The sequence below is a fragment of the Saimiri boliviensis genome, chromosome 5, assembly GCF_048565385.1.
Source record: "Saimiri boliviensis isolate mSaiBol1 chromosome 5, mSaiBol1.pri, whole genome shotgun sequence".
Classification (NCBI taxonomy): Eukaryota; Metazoa; Chordata; class Mammalia; order Primates; family Cebidae; genus Saimiri; species Saimiri boliviensis.
In genome coordinates, this window is record NC_133453.1 from 66,532,693 (window position 1) to 66,551,920 (window position 19,228).

Here is a 19,228-nt window from a genome sequence, read left to right on the forward strand (position 1 = left end):
TGAGACCATCACCACAACCTATGCCATAAACATTTATCACCTCCAAAACCTTCCTCCTGCCCTCTTATTTGTTATTTTTATAAGAATGCTAAACATGAAATTGACTGCCTGCAAATTTTAAGTATATCACAACCTGCTGTTAATTATAGATATTGCACTGTACAGTACATTTCTAGAACTTATTCATCATATATAATCAAAACTTTGTATCCTGTGACTAATATGTCCCTGTATCCTCTTCCCTAAAACTTGTATTTCTTTTTTTTTTTTTTTTTTTTTTTTTTTTTTTTTTTTTTTTAGATGGAGTTTCGCTCTTGTTGCCCAGGCTGGAGTGCAATGGCGCGATCTCAGCTCACTGCAACCTCCGCCTCCTGGGTTCAGGCAATTCTCCTGCTTCAGCCTCCTGAGTAGCTGGGATTACAGGCATGCGCCACCATGCCCAGCTACTTTTTTGTATTTTTAGTAGAGACGGGGTTTCACCATGTTGACCAGGATGGTCTCGGTCTCTTGACCTTGTGATCCACCCGCCTCGGCCTCCCAAAGTGCTGGGATTACAGGCTTGAGCCACCGCGCCCGGCCTAAAACTTGTATTTCTTATAGAAACCTACCACTGCAAGCTTATGCACAAATACATGTGTGCATACATTTATTTTTTTCTCTCAAAAAATAGTTGATCACAGAAATAAACTTCCCTGCACCTAAATTTTAATAAATGCAAGATATATCAAAGTACAGCACTGCTTTTAGCTGTCCTGAAATGTCCAAAAAGTGTTGGCTTTATACTTAGAAAATCCTCTTCTTTGTGACCTGTTATTTTATTCATGTTTATCCATTTATTAAAATTTGCACAATAGGAAAAAGCCGTATTTGATAATTTTTTATATTTATAGTGCTCTGAGAAAGGGCCTGGAGATTCAATTATGTTTATTAAATGCAACATTTTATAAGCAATGTGATAAGAACTTAAAAGCACAAAGCATTTATAAAAAGCAGAATTTTTAACCTGTAGATGACATGGCTGGAAAAGCAGAACTATTGATTGAATTTCTTCTGCTGGGGAGGGGGAGGAGAGGCCAGGTGGAAGGCGGGAGAGGGAGTCAGTTGGGCAGGAAGAGTCCTCTATGATGACCTTCCACTTTTCGGGCATCAGTAATTCTGCTTCTATCTCTTCAAAAGCTTCCTCTCATTTATTCTTGCGGCTTTTCTTGCCCTTTCAAAATAGGAAACTGGAAGTAAGGACCCACTCACCAGTGGCTGGCGTGTTGAGAGTTGGGAGAGGCAGGGTGGTGTTTCCGTTACTTTCTCCCTAACCAGGGTCTCTTGTCTATGTCAGGTAATCAGTTTAGACCCACAGAACCCAGCTTCAATCAGGTTTCCTTTGCCTCACTGGGGAGGGGAGGAAATAAGGACGCACGGAACAAAGTGATGGTTGAGCATTTGTAAGGAATGGACGGCTCCTGAAATAGTTCCTTCCTAACTCTGCTTTTGAATTTTTATGACACACAAAGTCTCAAAAGGATCTTGGTGAGAAAACTGCTGGGTGACTTGATAGTTTATCTCTTGGCAATTTGAGAATCAATATTCCTGCATGGTGAGCTGATAAGAGATATAATAATAAAATCTATGCAGCTGAGTATTTTAATAAAAAAGGGTGGTTGCCACCCTGGGGAGCACATGAAGTTGTCTGAGATTCTGGAAGCTGCTTTCCTTTTGTGCCAAGTCAAAGGCCTTAGATTGTAAAACACAGGGCACTTTGATTGCAAAAACAAAAGCAGTGGTAATGTAGTATTAACTGACCCTCCAATGCCTTTTGATTACCAATATACTTATTTTGGCGGACAATGGTATCTTCCAAAATGAGGCAGTGTGACACAGTAGTTAGACCTGTACATTAGATCTGCCCCTTACAAGGTGGGAGCCTCTGGAGAGGAGCTTCACCTCTCTGTGCCTCAGTTTCCTCATGAAGAAGATGATACAGAGGTCATGTTCCCTGTCATGTTGAGTCGTACAATTACACAAAAATGCCCTTTGCAAAGTGCTCACCAGGAATAGGAAGTAATAATTATCTTTAGCATGGGAAACAGGCAGAGAAAGACACAATTTCTGCCAGTTTGACTGTGATAACTTCCAGGCTATCTCCATATACAACGTGATCTAAATTATTAGTATTATTCTTTGAGACGAGTCACGCTCTGTTGCCCAGGCTGGAGTGCAGTGTTTCGATCCTGGCTCACTGCCACCTCTGCCTCCTGAGTTCCAGCTCTTCTCCTGCCTCAGGCTCCCAAATAGCTGGGACTACAGGTACATGCTACCATGTCCAGCTAATTTTTTTTTTTTTTTTTTTTTTTTTTTGACAGTCTTGTTTTGTAGCCAGGCACCAGGTTGGAGTGCAGTAGCGTGAATCTTGGCTCACTGCAACCTCCGCCTGCCAGGTTCAAGCAATTCTCCTGCCTCACCCTCCCGAATAGCTGGGACTACAGGTGTGTGCCACCACACTCAACTAATTTTTTTTGTATTTTTAGTAGAGATGGTGTTTCACCATGTTGGCCAGGATGGTCTTGATCTCTTGGCCTCGTGATCCGCCCGCCTCAGCCTCCCAACGTGCTGGGATTACAGACATGAGCCACCATGCCTGGCTAATTTTTATACTTTTAGTAAAGATGGGGGTTTTACCATGTTGGCCAGGCTGGTCTCAGACTCCTGACCTGAAGTGATCCACCCATCTCGGCCTCCCAGAATGCTGGGATTATAGGTATGAGCCACCATGCCTGGCCCACAGTGTCATTTAAATTAGTAATTAACTTTTTTTTTTTTGAGATGGAGTCTAGCTCTGTCCCCTAGGAAGGGGTACAGTGGCACGATCTCAGCTCACTGCAACCTCCACCTTCCAGGTTTAAGTGATTCTTCTGCCTCAGCCTCAGAGTAGCTGGGACTACAGATGCATGCCACCACATCTGGCTAACTTCGGTTTCACCATGTCCGCCAGGATGGTCTTGATCTCCTGACCTCGTGATCCTCTCAGCTTGGCCTCCCAAAGTGCTGGGATTATAGGCATAAGCCACTGCACCTGGCCAATAATTAACTTTACTCTTTAGGAGCAGGTCAAGTAAATGGGTAAAACTTGTTTTTGCCTATTAATTTAAATTGCCAGTGAAGCCTTTGGTCTAACCATGATATTTTACCCGCTAGGTTGTTTCAGAAAAAGCACATTTCATTTGTGGGAGAATTCTGGTAAGCAGCAGTGGGGCTGGAGCCTGGTCAGGTCCTGGATCTTTGGAGGGATGTGGCTCTGAAGACTAAGCGCGTGGGCAAGATGGCCCTGCAGCCACCCCTGACTGTGACCTTCCACAGTTCTGCGAACCAACTTCACTTTGTGCCGTCATCCGTCTGGTTGTAAAATGAAGCTAAGAAAAATAACTCAATCTGAATTCTTAGGACAAAGGTGGACAAGTTTTTTCCTTTACTTATTTGTGTATAACTTAATATTTTCATGGCTTGCTCTTCGTAGGCTTAAAGTTGTGGAAGTGATGTAATTTTAAGGGGTAGTTAGTGGTTGGTCCTTCTCAAATGCAAAGGGAAAGTGTAGCTACTATTTTCATGATAAAGTCACTATTATACATAATTTTCAACAACTGCCATTACAACACATTTTTCATTTTACTTCTAAAAGAAAAGGTAAAATCCAGCAAATGCCTCTGCTATGCGAACGCTTAGGTTTGGAGAGAACTTCAAAGCTCCAGTTTTCTCCTGGAAAGCTGATTCTGGTCATGGAGGTGGGGCAGACTTAAAGGCTTCCCCTTTCCTGTGAAGATGGCTTGATGAGAACTCGGTTAATTGGGATTTGGAGGAAGCCTTTTTTTCTTGGGTTCTATCTTGAAGGCCCAAGGCAACAAGGTTTTCATGTGGGGAACTGAAATTTCTTTTTTCTTTTTTTCTTTTTCTTTTAGCTTACAGCACCCAGTATTCCCAGGCCGTCTCCCATCCAAGTACTAACCGGGCCAGACCGTGCTTTGCTTCCGAGGGAACTGACATTTCAATTCAAAGCACATTATTCAGAAAATATTTCATAATGCTAAGACATAGGCTGGCATAGCTGGTATAGTTTAGAACTGGACAGTAATTTATTCTAAGATTGTTTTATATGGGTGTACAGATGGCTTAAATGTTGTGGATCAGGTGTGAGATCTAGCACATACTTACTACAAAGACAATAATAAAAATGTAATTTCTGGTCTGAGCTCTGTCCTTGCCTCACCCCAGGCTAATCATACACTTTCTGAATCAGCAATGACAATACTATGAGTTATGCACCTCACCCAAATGCCATGGGATAAAGGAGACAATATTTATGGAATACCTGAGCTCTTTAGAAAGTATTCTCTAAACGAAAGGTTTAAGTATTATTTTCAGGAAATTATTCAGCAATTGCTCACCAGCCTGTTCAAGCCCCAGTAAGATACTCATCCTTCCAAAAAAAGCTTTTCCTGATGAACCTCATCCATTCTAGTCACTTCTTTATGCTTTTAGGGCCTTAGCATCATATTCACATTGTATATTTCACTTTTGATCTACCACTTTATAATATCATCTCTCTAGTTGCCCACACTAGAAACCTCACCACCTTTTGGTCCCCTCCTCCCCCTTGCTGCGTTTCCAGCTAGTGATGCAATCTAATTCCATTTCAGTGTGTCCTGGGACCCATGGCACTGCCACAGGCTCAGCGCTTTGGTGCTTTTCACCTGGTGGTCTGCACTGCCCACTCACAGATCTTTCTCATGCTAGCCTGGCCTCTTTCCAATTCATCCTTCTCTGTGCTTCTGAGATCTGTTAAGAACATAAATCTGATCCTATCTCCTCTCTTTTTAAAACCCTTCAAACTCATGAGCCAGTGCTGTTTTTGGTTGCTAGCCCCCTTTCTGGGCACTCCCTTTGGCATCCCCTGCTCCATGGTAAGTCTTTCTAGAGGGAGGATGCTTGAGTTGAGTCGTGAAGTCCCCTCACAATTATTCCAAGAAGAGCTCCCTGTGTTTCCCTGGCTTCATGCTTTTGAGCTTTTACGCACATGGTTTCTTCTGCCTTCAATGTCCTCTCCTTATTAGTCATTCTTAGTGGCTTTAACATTTTAGCTTAAGCAACACTTCTACCAAGAAGACTTCAAGGACCCTTCCTCACCCCTTTCCCATCTTCGTAGATCCTCATCCAGTGAACTCCCACAGAAGCATGTAAATAGTTTTGTAAAAGCTCATCGTTCTGTACCACTTTTGTCTATTGCTCATGATGAGCTGTAGATTCCGTAAAGGCTGAGACTGTACTTTTTGATTTCGTATCAAAATCTAGCATCTACCTTAGAGCAAGGCACAAAGTAGGTCCTCAGTAAATGCCTGCCAAAGGAATAGATGAAATTAGTACTCTGGATGGGTGACCAAGGAACAGCAGACGATCAAAAGTTGCAGCAACTTTAGGGCTTGTAGATAATCTAGGACTCAAGAAGTCTACACCATCATGGCCAACAGCAGACCATTGTATTCAGTCTCAAATATCATCCATAGCTCCTTTTTTTTTTTTTTTTGAGACGGAGTTTCGCTCTTGTTACCCAGGCTGGAGTGCAATGGCACGATCTCGGCTCACCGCAACCTCTGCCTCCTGGATTCAGGCAATTCTCCTGCCTCAGCCTCCTGAGTAGCTGGGATTACAGGCACACGCCACCATGCCCAGCTAATTTTTAGTATTTTTAGTAGAGACGGGGTTTCACCATGTTGACTAGGATGGTCTCGATCTCTTGACCTCGTGATCCATCCGCCTCGGCCTCCCAAAGTGCTGGGATTACAGGCTTGAGCCACCGCACCCGGCCGAGCTCCTTATTTTTACTAAAAAATAGATTTTTCATTTTTCCACATTAACAAATTATTTCTTTTTTAATTGAAAATATTTTCTTGGTTGAGATCTCTCTTCACAAGTCTTTTCCAAGGAAGTTTCTTCTCTTACCACCTATGAGCCGTAACAAAACTTAAAGGTAACTCATAAATTCAACGTCGTGGAATCAAGGAAACCAAAAACAGGCAAACTGAAATGCACTACTTGTTTACCATCAGATGAACTTAGGGGTGCCAGAGCTGCAGAATTCAGGGTTAGAAGGACTTACTTTCCTGTCCCCTTTCTGTAGCATCTTCTAACAATGGGAATGAGTAGACAGTGATCCATTCACAGAGGTAAATGTATTCATGTATAACAAACCCGGATCCAGAGCAGCCCTCACTCAAACAAAGTCTGTGGCCAAAAGAAGGGAGGTAAAGATTTTCATTCAGCAGGTAAGGAAATACCTGCAGTGATGCAGACAAGGCATGCTCTTGCCTAGGTGTCTAGAAAGGACATCTTTTAAAAAAAATTAATGTTTATGGGTATATAGTAGGTGTATATATTTTGGGGGTACATGTGATTTTTTTTTTTTTTTTTTGAGACAGTGTCTCACTCTGTTGCCCAGGCTAGAGTGCAGTGGCACAATTTTGGCTCACTGCAGCCTTGACCTATCTCCTGAGCTCAAGTGATTCTTCCCACTTTAGCCCTTCCAAGTAACTAGGACTACAGGCATACACCACTACACCTAGAGATTTTTTGTAGCGATGGGATTTTACCATGTTGCCTAGGCTGGTCTCGAACTCGTAGGCTCAAGCAATCCACCAGATTCAGCCTCCCAAAGTGCTGGGGCTACAGGTGTGATCCACTGCGGCCAGCCCATGTGATGTTTTGATACAAGCATACAGTATGTAATAATCACATCTGGGTAACTGAGGGCTGCCATTACCCCATTTCTTTGTGTTAGGGACATCCCAATTCCACTCTTAGTTATTTAAAAATATATAATAAATTATTGACTGTAGTCATGCTGTTGTGCTACCAAATAATAGATCTTACTCATTCTGTCTATGTTTTCACCTATTAACTGCCCCAGCATCCTTTTGCCCACCCCTGCTACCCTTCCAAGCCTCTGGTAATCGTCTACTGTCTCTATGAGTTCAAGTGTTTTGTTTGTTTGTTTGTTTGTTTGTTTTGAGACGGAGTTTCGCTCTTGTTACCCAGGCTGGAGTGCAATGGCGCGATTTCGGCTCACCGCAACCTCCGCCTCCTGGGTTCAGGCAATTCTCCTGCCTCAGCCTCCTGAGTGGGTGGGATTACAGGCACGCGCCACCACGCCCAGCTAGCTTTTTGTATTTTTAGTAGAGACGGGGTTTCACCTCGTGATCCACCCGCCTCGGCCTCCCAAAGTGCTGGGATTACAGGCTTGAGCCACCGTGCCCGGCCGCGTTCAAGTGTTTTAATTTTTAGCTCCCTTGTCTTTCTGTGGCTGGCTTATTTCATTTAACATAATATCCTCTGGTTCCATCCATGTTTTTGCAAATGACAAGATTTAATTCTATCTGATGGCTGAACAGTGTGCCATTGTGTAGATGCACCATGTTTTTACTGTGTACCACTTTATCTACTTTGCTGATGTGCACTTAGGTTTGCTTCCAAATGTTGGATATTTGTATATCCAACAGTACTGCAATAAACATGGGAATACAGATATCTCTTTAATAGATTGATTTGCTTTCTTTTGGTTAAATACCTAGCAGTGGGATTGCAGGATCATTTACATTCCCACCAACAGTGTATGAAGGTTCTCCTTTCTCCACATCCTCACCAGCATTCATTATTGCCTGTCCTTTGGGTGTAAGCCATTCTAAGTAGGGTGAGATGATATCTCATTGTGGTTTTGATTTGCATTTCCTGATAATTAGTGACACTGAGCCATTTTCCATATACCTGTTGGCCATTTGTATGTCTTCTTTTGAGAAATCCCTAGGCAGATCTTTTGCCCATTTTTAAACTGGATTATTGGAAAGAGCATCTTTTGAAGCCCCAGGAAAAACTCAACCCCTCACAACAAATTCCAATCATTCCAAGGCACTGGTTCCCAGGAATGGCCTGGAGCAAGCATGGTTTTACTGAGGAAAGGCCAGAGCCAGCTGAGGCTCCCAGAGTAACCGGTAGGCTCACAGAGCTGGTGAGGTGTATTTATAAGGTCCCTTGGCTTCCTCCAAGGAAAGGTACACAGCATGCAGTAGTTAAGAGCTTGAGTTCTGGGAGCAGAGCAACCTGCATTCAAATCTTTCTTCTGCCACTTGCTAGCCATGCAACCCCTGGGCAAGTTATTTAACCTGTCAGAGCTTCAGTTTGCTCATCTGCAAAATGTAAAAAGTAGTTTTCACATCTCAGTACTGTATGCCTGGTACACAATAAGTGGTCAGTTAACAGAAGTTATTATTATCATTAGCTATTTAATAATAGATATTGTTAGCTATTAACACAAACCTATGTAATTCTAATTCATAGGCTACCTAGGCCAAATAATTTTTCCAGACTCTCAAAATGACATAAACTGAAAGGCTAATTGAAGAAGTGTTGTTCAGATGCCCTGCCACCCTATTTAGAGCTGATCATTTGGGTTTCCACATTGCCTACAGATCCATTCTCAGTTTTTATTCTCAGTATTATAAAGCTCCTTTCTCTTAAGAAATGGGAATCGGGACACTGTGACATGAGTGGTATACACAGTCTGGTATCCACGCCTCCCCTCTCCCCACCATCCACACTTCACTGTGAATTATCCACGTTTGGGTGGCCATGGATGTCTTCAGCTGACTGAGAAAGTAAGATTTCTAGACTGGGTTACAGAGGCAGCTGGCAGCCTTTCAGCTAGATTCTATTTTATAAAGTCTATAAATTTACTCAGAATCCAGTTACCAGCTGGTAGGGGGTGTATAAAACCATGGAGTTACAGGACAGAAAAAAGTGTAATTAGATTGAGATTTAGCCAAAGGATTTAAAATGTGATTTACCTGTGGGCCAGTTCCTGGTTTCAGGTGAAAACCAAAAACCAGTTCCAGGTTCACTATTTTTTCCTCATTTTCTTCAGGTTCACCTCCTGAGTCCTAAAACGGGAAACCAGGCACCAATTATTCCAGATGTTGTTTTTACTTCTCATGTAAAGAAGATGATATCTTAGCACTAGTTTTTTTTTTTTTTTAAATCCTGTTCTAATCTATTATTTAACTTTTGGTTATTTTGGATGAAGCTACAAATTAGAATTACTTAAAGCATGAGGAATGACATATGCCTTTTAGAATTTTGCCAAATGACTTATTTCATGCAGTTCAAATTGGATGTTACTGTCTTACATTTATCACAATGCAGCTTGCACTGTACAATTTTACTCCAGAAATGCACTTAGCACCTTGAGGTGTATTGTGACATTTCAACTTGAGAAGCACATAACACCCAGGGTATTTACAAGCTATTCCCAAAGAGGAATGATGCAGTGGATGGAGGATGCAGATGTGGGTGGCAGATGAAGCAGAGGAACAAAATGAGTCTTTGAGAGCTTAGGGACGAAAAACGATAGCTGTTAATTAAAAAGTAAAGTTCGGTAGCAATTGCAAGTATTTTCTGATTTTATAACAAAGCATGCCATGTTCCTTTACACTAGATTCAAAATGTTAAGTATACTAACGTTATTCAAACAATAAACCTCCCACCCCCTGTGAAAGTGATGCTTGAGAGCTCCAGGGTATGCTTTCAGTAACTTATATGTTGAAAAGTATCCAGGGCCAGGTGGGAGGCCACAGGACCTCACCTACAATGTTGGCTTAGAACTCCTAGCCACTAAAGCAAAGTGTATTGTTCTTATCATGAAAGAATCGTTAATATTTCAACTTGTGAGGAACAAGGGTGTTCAATTTACACACATCCTTTACTTCAAAGGGCCTTTTGTTAGACAGATACAATGAAATTTCACTTCAAACAACCATTTCCGACACTGGCAAATTTAGGTGTGGATGCAGCAGGTGCATGTGTCAATAAAGGTAGCATTAATTTATGTAAGAAAAACCTTACTTACCTTAATTAGTGGTGGAAAGTGAAACAAGTTTAGGTAATCATGTGTTAATTTCTCAATGGCTGACTGTAAAAAAATATATATATAACTTTATTAATGATCCAGTAATACCAAGAGAAGTTTAAAATCATTGGGTACAAACAAAGACATTCCTTATTTATAAACTGTCTTGGGGACGTTAATATCCAACGGCTACTGAGAATAAATCTGATTGTCCAAAGTAGCATAGGTGGTTTGCAATTATTTAAAGGACCAGAAACTATTTTTTTTTTTTTTTTTTTTTGAGACGGAGTTTCGCTCTTGTTACCCAGGCTGGAGTGCAATGGCACAATCTCGGCTCACCGCAACCTCCGCCTCCTGGGTTCAGGCAATTCTCCTGCCTCAGCCTCCTGAGTAGCTGGGATTACAGGTACGCACCACCATGCCCAGTTGATTTTTTTTGTATTTTTAGTAGAGACGGGGTTTCACCGTGTTGACCAGGATGGTCTCGATCTCTTGACCTCGTGATCTGTTCACCTTGGCCTCCCAAAGTGCTAGGATTACAGGCGTGAGCCACTGCGCCCAGCCAAAACCATTTTTCAAATACCAGCAGACTACAGTACTGAGAAGTGAGTGTTCCAGTGTATAGAATACAGGTGTCACACTGAGTAACAGTGAGAAAAGCAACATAGCACATGAGTTTAACACCAGACTTTCTGGAAGACTAGAATCTCACTAAAATATTGAGTGGATTGCAAGAACATTTCTATGGATATGTATCCAACATCCCCTCTGCCAGTGAAACACAAAGACATCTTAAAGGAAAGGAAGACAATTTAAATGATTTTTTTGGGGGCCGGACGCCGTGGCTCACGCCTGTAATCCCAGCACTTTGGGAGGCCGAGTTGGGTGGATCACGAGGTCGAGATCGAGACCATCTTGGCCAACATGGTGAAACCCCGTCTCTACTAAAAATACAAAAAAAATTGACGTGGTGGCACATGCCTGTAATCCCAGCTACTTGGGAGGCTGAGACAGGAGAATTGCTTGAACCCAGGAGGTGGAGGTCGCGGTGAGCCGAGAATGCGCCATTGCACTCCAGCCTGGGCAACAAGAGTGAAACTCTGTCCAAAAAGAAAAAGATTTTTTTGGGATACTTAGCAGGCACGGTTCAGATTTTCTAAGAACTGATCACGGAGAGAGTAAAAAAGCACCAACTTGAGAAAATTAGGTGTATTTTTTAAAGCAAAATAAAAGTTGACAGTTGACAATGTAACAAACACTTATTGGGTGTTCAATCCTATTTTTTTTATACTCGGCTTCTCCACACGAGGGCTTGCAGGCTCAGAGAAGGAGGGAGCCATGGGCAGGTTTAAAGGGAGGGACAAACACACAGTAAAAGAAGGGGGGGGGGCGCTGGGCGTGGTGGCTCATGCCTGTAATCACAGCACTTTGGGAGGCCAAGGTGGGTGGATTTTGAGATCAGGAGTTTGAGACCAGCCTGACCAACATGGTGAAACCTCATCTCTACTAAAAAAAAAATAATAATTATCCAGGTGTGATGTTGCATGCCTGTAGTCCCAGCTACTCAGGAGGCTGAGGCAGGAGAATCGCTTGAACCCAGGAGGCGGAGGTTGCAGTGAGCTGAGATCACACCACTGTACTCCAGCCTGGCAACAGAGCAGGACTCAGTCTCAAAAAAAAAAAAAAGAATTAATGGATATACTGCTCCACTGTCCGATTTGATCACCTACCATTTAAGGACTGAGAGACTGACTCTTAGAGAAAGTACACAATTGTGCCTTCCTTAGTGAAAGCGCAAAGAATAAAGGATGCATTCTTAGCATCAGGCTGTGTGTGAGAAACACTTCTGACAAGGGCCAGGAGGACTCCTCCAGTGTGGATATACTCATCCCCAGTCATAGGTCCAGTCTCACAATTAGTAGACATTCACTGAATTTGTTGAACAGTAAACAGTAAGTCTGGTCTTCGCTTGCCTAAATGATACTGCTCAGCATAAAAGGGGTACTTTGGTTATCCAGAGCCACCCTTGGAAAGATGTAAATCACTTAGGGCTTCTGGTGCAGTATCCCAGCTCACCACCCCTTCCTCTGAACTGATCCGTAAAGAATACTGGTCCCTTTTAAAGATGGCAGAGGGGAAGGGGAGGTTGGAGCATATTATTTGGCATCTGCCAAATAGGACAGGTTTCACAGAATTTCTTTTTTGGACCTCTGAAACATCTCTGTACTGCAGAAAATACTTTTTCTACTGTGGCCCTCCTAAGCCAGCAAAGCTTTTAGGGTGGACTTGCCCACAGCCAGAGGCTGGGATTACATTCTTTTTCTTTTCTTCTCTCTCTTTTTTTTTTTTGGAGACGGAGTCTCGCTCTGTCACCAGGCTGGAGTGCAGTGGTGCGATCTTGGCTCACTGCAACCTCTGACTCCCTGGTTCAAGATTTTCTCCTGCCTCAGCCTCCCAAGTAGCTTGGATTACAGGCATGAGCCATTATGTCCAGCTAATTTTTGTAATTTTAGTAGAGACGGAGTTTCACCACGTTGGCCAGGATGGTCTTGATCTCTGAGCTTGAGATTCACCCACCTGGGCCTCTCAAAGTGCTGGGATTACAGGTGTGAGCCACTGCACCTGGCCCCCCCAGGATTACATTTTTTGCCAGCCTTTGAGAAATATGCTATGCATGAGCTTTCCTGCCCTTCTTCTAGGAAGAAGATAGCAAGGTCCTCTTTCGGGTGTGGAGACAGTCTCTGGTGCATGAGTGCCAAGCTGTTGTGCAAAGCGTGCTGAGGATCTGAAGGAAGTTTTTTCCTGGACCTATGGTCCACGGAATTAAATGAATGGGTTCTCACTGGGGCTTAATTGGTATTTCTCTAGAAAGGTCAGCGTGGATAGTTCTGAGGCAGGACTTGTTGGCATGCTGGTAGAGCCTTTGTGAAGATGTGGATTTGGACAGGAGACTGCTTTTTCTAAATTTCTTCCTTTATTCTGTTTCTCTTCTTTCTAACCTATACACATTCCTCCATCCACCCACACTGGGGTGGGGATGGGGTTGGGGTTTTGGGGAGCAAACTTAGTGTTATTCTAAGATCTCTCTTGAAACAAGATTAATCATAATGACCACACAGATGCCAGCAATTCTTATTCAGTTTCAATAAGTTGCTAAATTGGCAAAAAAATAAATAAATAAATAAATAAATAAAAGCAGCCATGACCATGATCACCACAACGAACACAGAGGTTTGGCTTTGAAATGGCTCAAGATTTCAGTTTTGGGAGGAAATGTTAGGATTTCTTGAGTAAGTGGGGATTAAAACGCACACATGCTGGTGTCTGTTCCGGGTCATAATGATGAAAATTACAGACACCTTTAGGTTACTACAATGGCTTAGGTTCCCCTCTGGCCATGCACAAATTCTGGGGTCCTTAGGCATTCCTGATGGAGTTTTGTCCTCTCTAGAATTAAACTGAGTCACCTCCTGTGATTCTGAGTGGAAGGCTGTTTTCCAGGCACCACACTGTCTTTGTGGTATTTCTCACAGCTGTCTGTTTACCATTATTACAAAAGCAGTACCTGTTTTCCCCACCAGATTAGAGACTCCCTGAGGGCAGGGCGGTGATATTCAGGTATCTCCCTGTACTGAACCTACTATACCAGGTATGCACTTTTTTGCTCTTGGATTATGAGGAATGAATAGGGGTGCCTGGGGGCAGCTGCTGATTATCAGCTGGTGTAAGCATTTCAGCACAGTAATGACCAGCATAGCACCATTTCCATCTGCAGCCCCTAACAGGTGATCTGCTGGATAGTAGGTGCTCAATAAAGATTTGTTGATGGAGGCTGGGCACAGTGGCTCACACCTGTAATCCCAACACTTTGGGAGGCTGAAGCAGGTGGATCAGTTGAGGTCAGGAGTTCGAGACCAGACTGGCCAACATGGTGAAACCCTGTCTCTACTAAAAATACAAAAATTAGCCAGGTGTGGTGGCATGTTCCTGTAGCCTCAGCTACTCAGGAGGCTGAGGCAGGAGAATTGCTTGAACCCATCCAGGAGGCGGAGTTTGCAGTGAGCCAAGATTGCGCCTTTGCACACCAGCCTGGGCAACAGAACAAGACTCTGTCTCAAAAACAAACAAACATTTGCTGATGGAATATTCTCCCTTTCCGAGTACCTTTAGGTGAATGATGTGCCCCTTGGATACAATGCCCATGTCTTTCAGGTCTTCTTCCTCCAGCAGCAGCAGCCGCTTCCCTGTAATGTTGTTTTCTTTAAATAAGTTTGCATACACACTCATCTCTGCTGAAGAGTCACCTGAACGAAGTGATGAGAAGGCAGCAGAAAATTAGACACAATCACATCCAGAACAAAGTTAACTCCATGAATTGAGAAGGTATAACTGATTCCACTTGCCTTTTCTGACGAGCTGCTGAACCCAAAAATACTGTGAAAGAGAGGACACATAGAGTTTTGAAGATTCACACATGGTCAGTGGCCAGTCTTCACAGTAAACATTGAGTTTTCAATAGATCAAAATAGCTTTAATTCCTGGCTCAACCACAGAGGTAAAATAGAAGACTTTCCCTTTGTAGTTTTAAAACCTTGAGCTTTCAAATGGGAGATACCCTTCTCTTCGGGGGTCTTGGACAGTTGAAAGACCATTGGTTTTCCTCCTTCTTTGGGAGGTATTTTTAAATCCTTTCAAGAGTGTTCTTACTTATAGTGATTTTTCCATTTATGTGCCAGTGGTCCCCTGGATTGCTGAGGGGCACCGGTGTACTCAGGAATTGTATGAGTTACAGGGACAACACAGCAGTGGACAGGGCAGTGGATGGAAGGAATCTTCTGTTCTAGGCCAGGTCATGAAGTAGCCACGTGGCCCAGGCCAAGTCAAAGTGCGGAGCTTCTTATGTAGAAAGAAGAGACTGGACCCAGTGGCCCTTAGCCCCTGTATGTCACGTGGCCTGGGTTTACTGATGGCCTCTCACAGTACCCTGGTGAGGGGAGAAGGATGGGAGGCCAGACTCAGTCCCTCTGATTCTTTGGGGAGCCCTCAACTCTGGAATTTTATTTAACTGGCCTGGAAACCACTCAACCTCAGAGCAAAGACTAAAAATAGCTGTTAGAACTCAGTGCTTTTTCAAAAATTTCTTTTCAAATGAGAGTGGCAACTTTGCAGCTAGGGATAGAGATTATATCCAGGCTTATGAATAAAGGAGACCCTGAGTCCTCTCACCTTGTTAAGCAAGGCAGGCAGGAAAGTGAGAATCACTGGGGCTCAGTGAATGGGAAGAAATAGTGGCAACTGGTGCCAAGTTTCCTTACCCTACGGAAGCCAAAGAGGTTAGCTAATGGTGAAAGCAGGTGCACTTCAAAAGAATACAAAGGGCAGACAGGGAAATGCCTGGGCCCAAAACCAGATTAAGCTAGGTAAACAGACCTTTTGAGGAGTTGCCAGTAGCTAGTCTGCACTCCGTGGCACCTGGTCTGTTCCCTGGGCTAGAGCCCGAACCCACTAAGGCTGGCATTACACTTTGTAGTTTTTTTTTTTTTTTTTTCCATTTTCATTCAGCGATACCCTGAACTTGTTAAATAGACCTGGAAAGGCATAAGTTTCTGAGTGTTCTATAACTTAAAAAAAAAAATTTTTTTTAAATTTGAGATGGAGTCTCGCTCTGTCCCCACGCTGAAGTGCAGTGGTATGATCTTGGTTCACTGTAACCTCTGCCTTCCTCTGTGTTCAAGTGATTCTCTTGCCTCAGCCTCCCAAGTGGCTGGGATTACAGGTGTGCACCACCACACCCTGTTCACTTTTGTATTTTTAGTAGAGATGGGGTTTTGTCATGTTGGCCAGGCTGGTCTTGAACTCCTGACCTCAGGTGATCCTCATGCCTCGGCCTTCCAAAGTGCTGGATTACAGGTGTGAGCCACTGCACCCAGCCTAGTCCTTGAGTTTTCTCATCAGGAATTTTCATACCTGTTTTGTCACTAAGAAGACAGATAATGGCGATGTAATAGACTAAGTTGGATTGTTTCTCAGGGTTTCTACCCATGTAGAGTGTAGGACTTCCTGTGGACTTCAACAGCCTGAGTGTAGCCTCTCAGAAACATAGCGCTTCTCTGGCTAAAGCTACAGAGAATGTCTGGGCATGCTTGTGTCTGTTCCTGCTCGGGGCGCCAGAGTAAGGCTGGCAAATATGATGCCTTGCTTTTAAACAGGCCTGAGGTGGAAGAAAAGCCAGTTTAGTGGTGTCCCTGCCCAGCACTGCTTTGACCAGATCCTCCTCCACCATGGCTCAAGGCCATCCCTGGCTTTTAAAAAGCTGTAAAATCACTTTTTTTTTTTCCTCAAGTATGTTCATTTGTTTTCCTGAGCCACCACTTTAATTTCTTCATTGGTATTTGTTACTGTAGTCTGCAGTATTTTCAGAGCAAACAGGGAGGTAGAACCCTCTTAGAAGATTTGCAGATACTTGCTTTACTCTTGAGGCCTTATTTTCAGTCATTATTGAGTTAAAAACAAAAAAGAACAGGCACAGTGACTCATGCCTGTAATCCCAGCACTTTGGGAGGCCGAGGCTGGTAGATCACTTGAGGTTAGGAGTTCGAGACCAGCCTGGCCAACATAGGGGAACCCTGCCTCTACTGAAAATACAAAACTTAGCCAGGCATGCTGGTGAGCACCTATAGTCTCAGCTACTCAGGAGGCTGAGGCAGGAGAATAGCTTGAACCTCAGGAGGTGGAGGTTGCAGTGAGCCAAGATCACGCCATTGTGCTCCAGCCTGGGCAACAGAGCAAGAGTGTCTCCAAAAAAAAAAAAAAAAAAGAATTTGTCAATGTCTGCTGGTTGGACTTTCCTAAGGCCTCATCTCTTCCCCTAAACACTTAGGGACAAATTTATGAAATACCTGTCCAGGTCAAATAAGGCATGAATGCAAAGAGCTTACCACATCGTCTTCCGTCCATGCACCAATCTCAAAGGAAGGCAGCAGCTGTGTGGGAAATATGCATGAAATGAAAAAAAAAAGTAATATTATCATTGTCTTTTTGGTTCATCCTCTTGTCCCACTCTTAGCTCTCAGCTGCTGTTCTGGCTTGGTTCCTCCTGCAGGCTGAGTTGGATGGAAAACAGTTTCCTGAGGCAGCTCTCAGTGCTGCAGTAATATACGCGTCTCTCAGTAACAATTCATTGTACTTTGGGAACGGTTTCGTATTCCTCTGTTGCTACATGGCATCCCAAGAGTGGGTTTTACATCCCACAATAAGGCCTTAGCAGTCAAGGAATTTCTGACATTTTCTCAGAGACCAGAGCCTTCCTCAGAGTTCTCAGCCAACATGAAGACTGTTGGGTTATTAATGAAAATTCCAAAGCAACCGCTAGGTATCCAGATGATGTATTATGCCTATTCTCACGGGGGAGTTTATAAGTGTTTAAAGATCTCCTTTGCATAACATTATAAAAACCAAATGTTAGCACCCACAGATGAGAAAGGATATGGGAAAGTGGTATTGTCCTAAGAAACCCAGGCTGCTGAGCTGCTCTAACTAAAACAGATTAAAATACCTCGCTGCAGGTTCACAAGTAAGAATGAAGATGTCTCCAGAGGACTTCAGCCTGCACCATTTTCAGAGCCAAAGAGCTACTTGCTCTCTTCAATATATGCCCCCATCTGAATAATAAATGCTTACATAATTTTTAGAAGTCTGCATGCCCTATAAGTCAAATTAGAGTTTGGGACAGCTATTAGCTTTAACTAGCCTAACTTGCCCCCAAAAATGGATTGCTCATGAGATAACATGGCAAAGTGTCATTCATCTTCTGTTACAAATAATATTTTCTTGTAAGTTAAAAAAAAAAAGATGTTGAATTTGGTTGCTTTTACTATTAGTATAAAAATCAGAGGGTAGGTGAGTTAACCTTTCTAGCTTGTAGGTATTTTGTACTCACATGGTCAAAATTCTGCTAGGAAAGCCACAGCCCCTGCATTCAAGGAGGTTTTAATTTAACTGGGGCAAATACAGGTAAAAATTACACGTGGGGAACTCCAGGGCTACCTGAATCTTGGTTTACTTAATGCCTAACATAGTGCCTGGCATACGATATCTGATAAATTTTTGTTGAGTCATTTTGCGAAATGAATAAAACGGTGCATTTACTGAAATGCTCAGTTCTCTGGTATAGAGTTCAATGTCTCCGGGTATACCATAGACAGATGTATTCACAGAGGGATTCATAGAATAAGATGGGAGAATGGAAGGCAGCATGGCTTGAACTGAGTCCTGCAGGGCAAGAAGAGAGGTGATTCCGGGTAGAGAGAAGCAACAAGGCAAAACCTGGCATGGTGGCAGAGGGAGGGACAGGAGGGAAGGATGGGCATGGGAAGCAATGGTTGGAGGAAAAAGGAGAACTGAGGCAGACAGGGCAGGGAGGCAAGCCGAAAAATCCACTGGATGGAATGGAGATGATGTGTTGGGTTTGATATTTACAGACAAGTTGCCAGGACACACTGAAATCGATCCTGTTCTGTGTATACTCTGCTACCTGCATGTGCTTCCATTCCCTCCAGGGTTGCCCTTGCCTCCTGGGAAACACTTGAGGTGGGTAGGAATCATTAAATACACTCACCTGCTTTAATAATGGGGCAAGGAGAAAGACTTGAGGAACAGAATCTAAAGCTGAAGTGGATCAAAGAAACTACATGACAATTTTATCTCTTCACAGGGCAGCTGGACACAGCTGCAGAATCATGCCATTCCCTTCTCCCATCACGGAAGCAAATGTAAAATATGGAACTTTTTTTATTCATTCAAGAAACAACAGACTGAGTTACAGAAATATTTTCCTGCATCAAGGCTCACTTTTATAGAAACCGGGATGGGAGGAGGGGATGTGTAGTGTTATTTTTATAAAATTCCCAAATGTTGTGCTAAACAAAATTGAGAAATAAGTATTTTTTGAATAGAATAGAAGTTGTAAATGAAATAACTAATCAAAACCAGCATCTTTGGTTTTAATGTCAAAAGGAGAGGGGGTTAGTTGCATGCTGAGGATGGTTTTCCAGTACGATGCCTTGGGAAAGGCACTGGGTTCAGCTGGATACTCACTCCAGCAGGATTCTTTGCACAATGCTTGCAAAGATCAGTGAGAGGAAGGCTGGAGCCAGACACTGCTTCATGATGATTTGAATTTGGCAAGACAGGGGATAAGAGTTAATGATCTCCAGCCACAGAGTGGCTTACCATTTCCTTTATGTTTTCTGTACCTTGTTAACATATCAGTGTATCTGCAGTAGGGTGAGT

The 19,228-nt window shown here is 43.1% G+C and overlaps 1 protein-coding gene across 3 annotated transcripts in view; it reads right to left on the bottom strand.

Moving 5' to 3' along the window:
* The window catches only part of MAP3K20 (mitogen-activated protein kinase kinase kinase 20), a 197,048-nt gene that overhangs the window by 23,434 nt on the left and 154,386 nt on the right, over positions 1 to 19,228 (bottom strand). For all 3 annotated transcript variants that reach the window (XM_039469825.2, XM_003921859.4, XM_074399461.1), the window contains exons 12-16: positions 16,876 to 16,920; positions 14,341 to 14,371; positions 14,102 to 14,241; positions 9,938 to 10,000; positions 8,880 to 8,972 (exon numbers count right to left, since the gene is read on the bottom strand). In XM_039469825.2, coding sequence (XP_039325759.1) covers positions 8,880 to 8,972; positions 9,938 to 10,000; positions 14,102 to 14,241; positions 14,341 to 14,371; positions 16,876 to 16,920 — 372 coding nt within the window. The remainder of the gene's footprint in view (positions 1 to 8,879; positions 8,973 to 9,937; positions 10,001 to 14,101; positions 14,242 to 14,340; positions 14,372 to 16,875; positions 16,921 to 19,228) is intronic.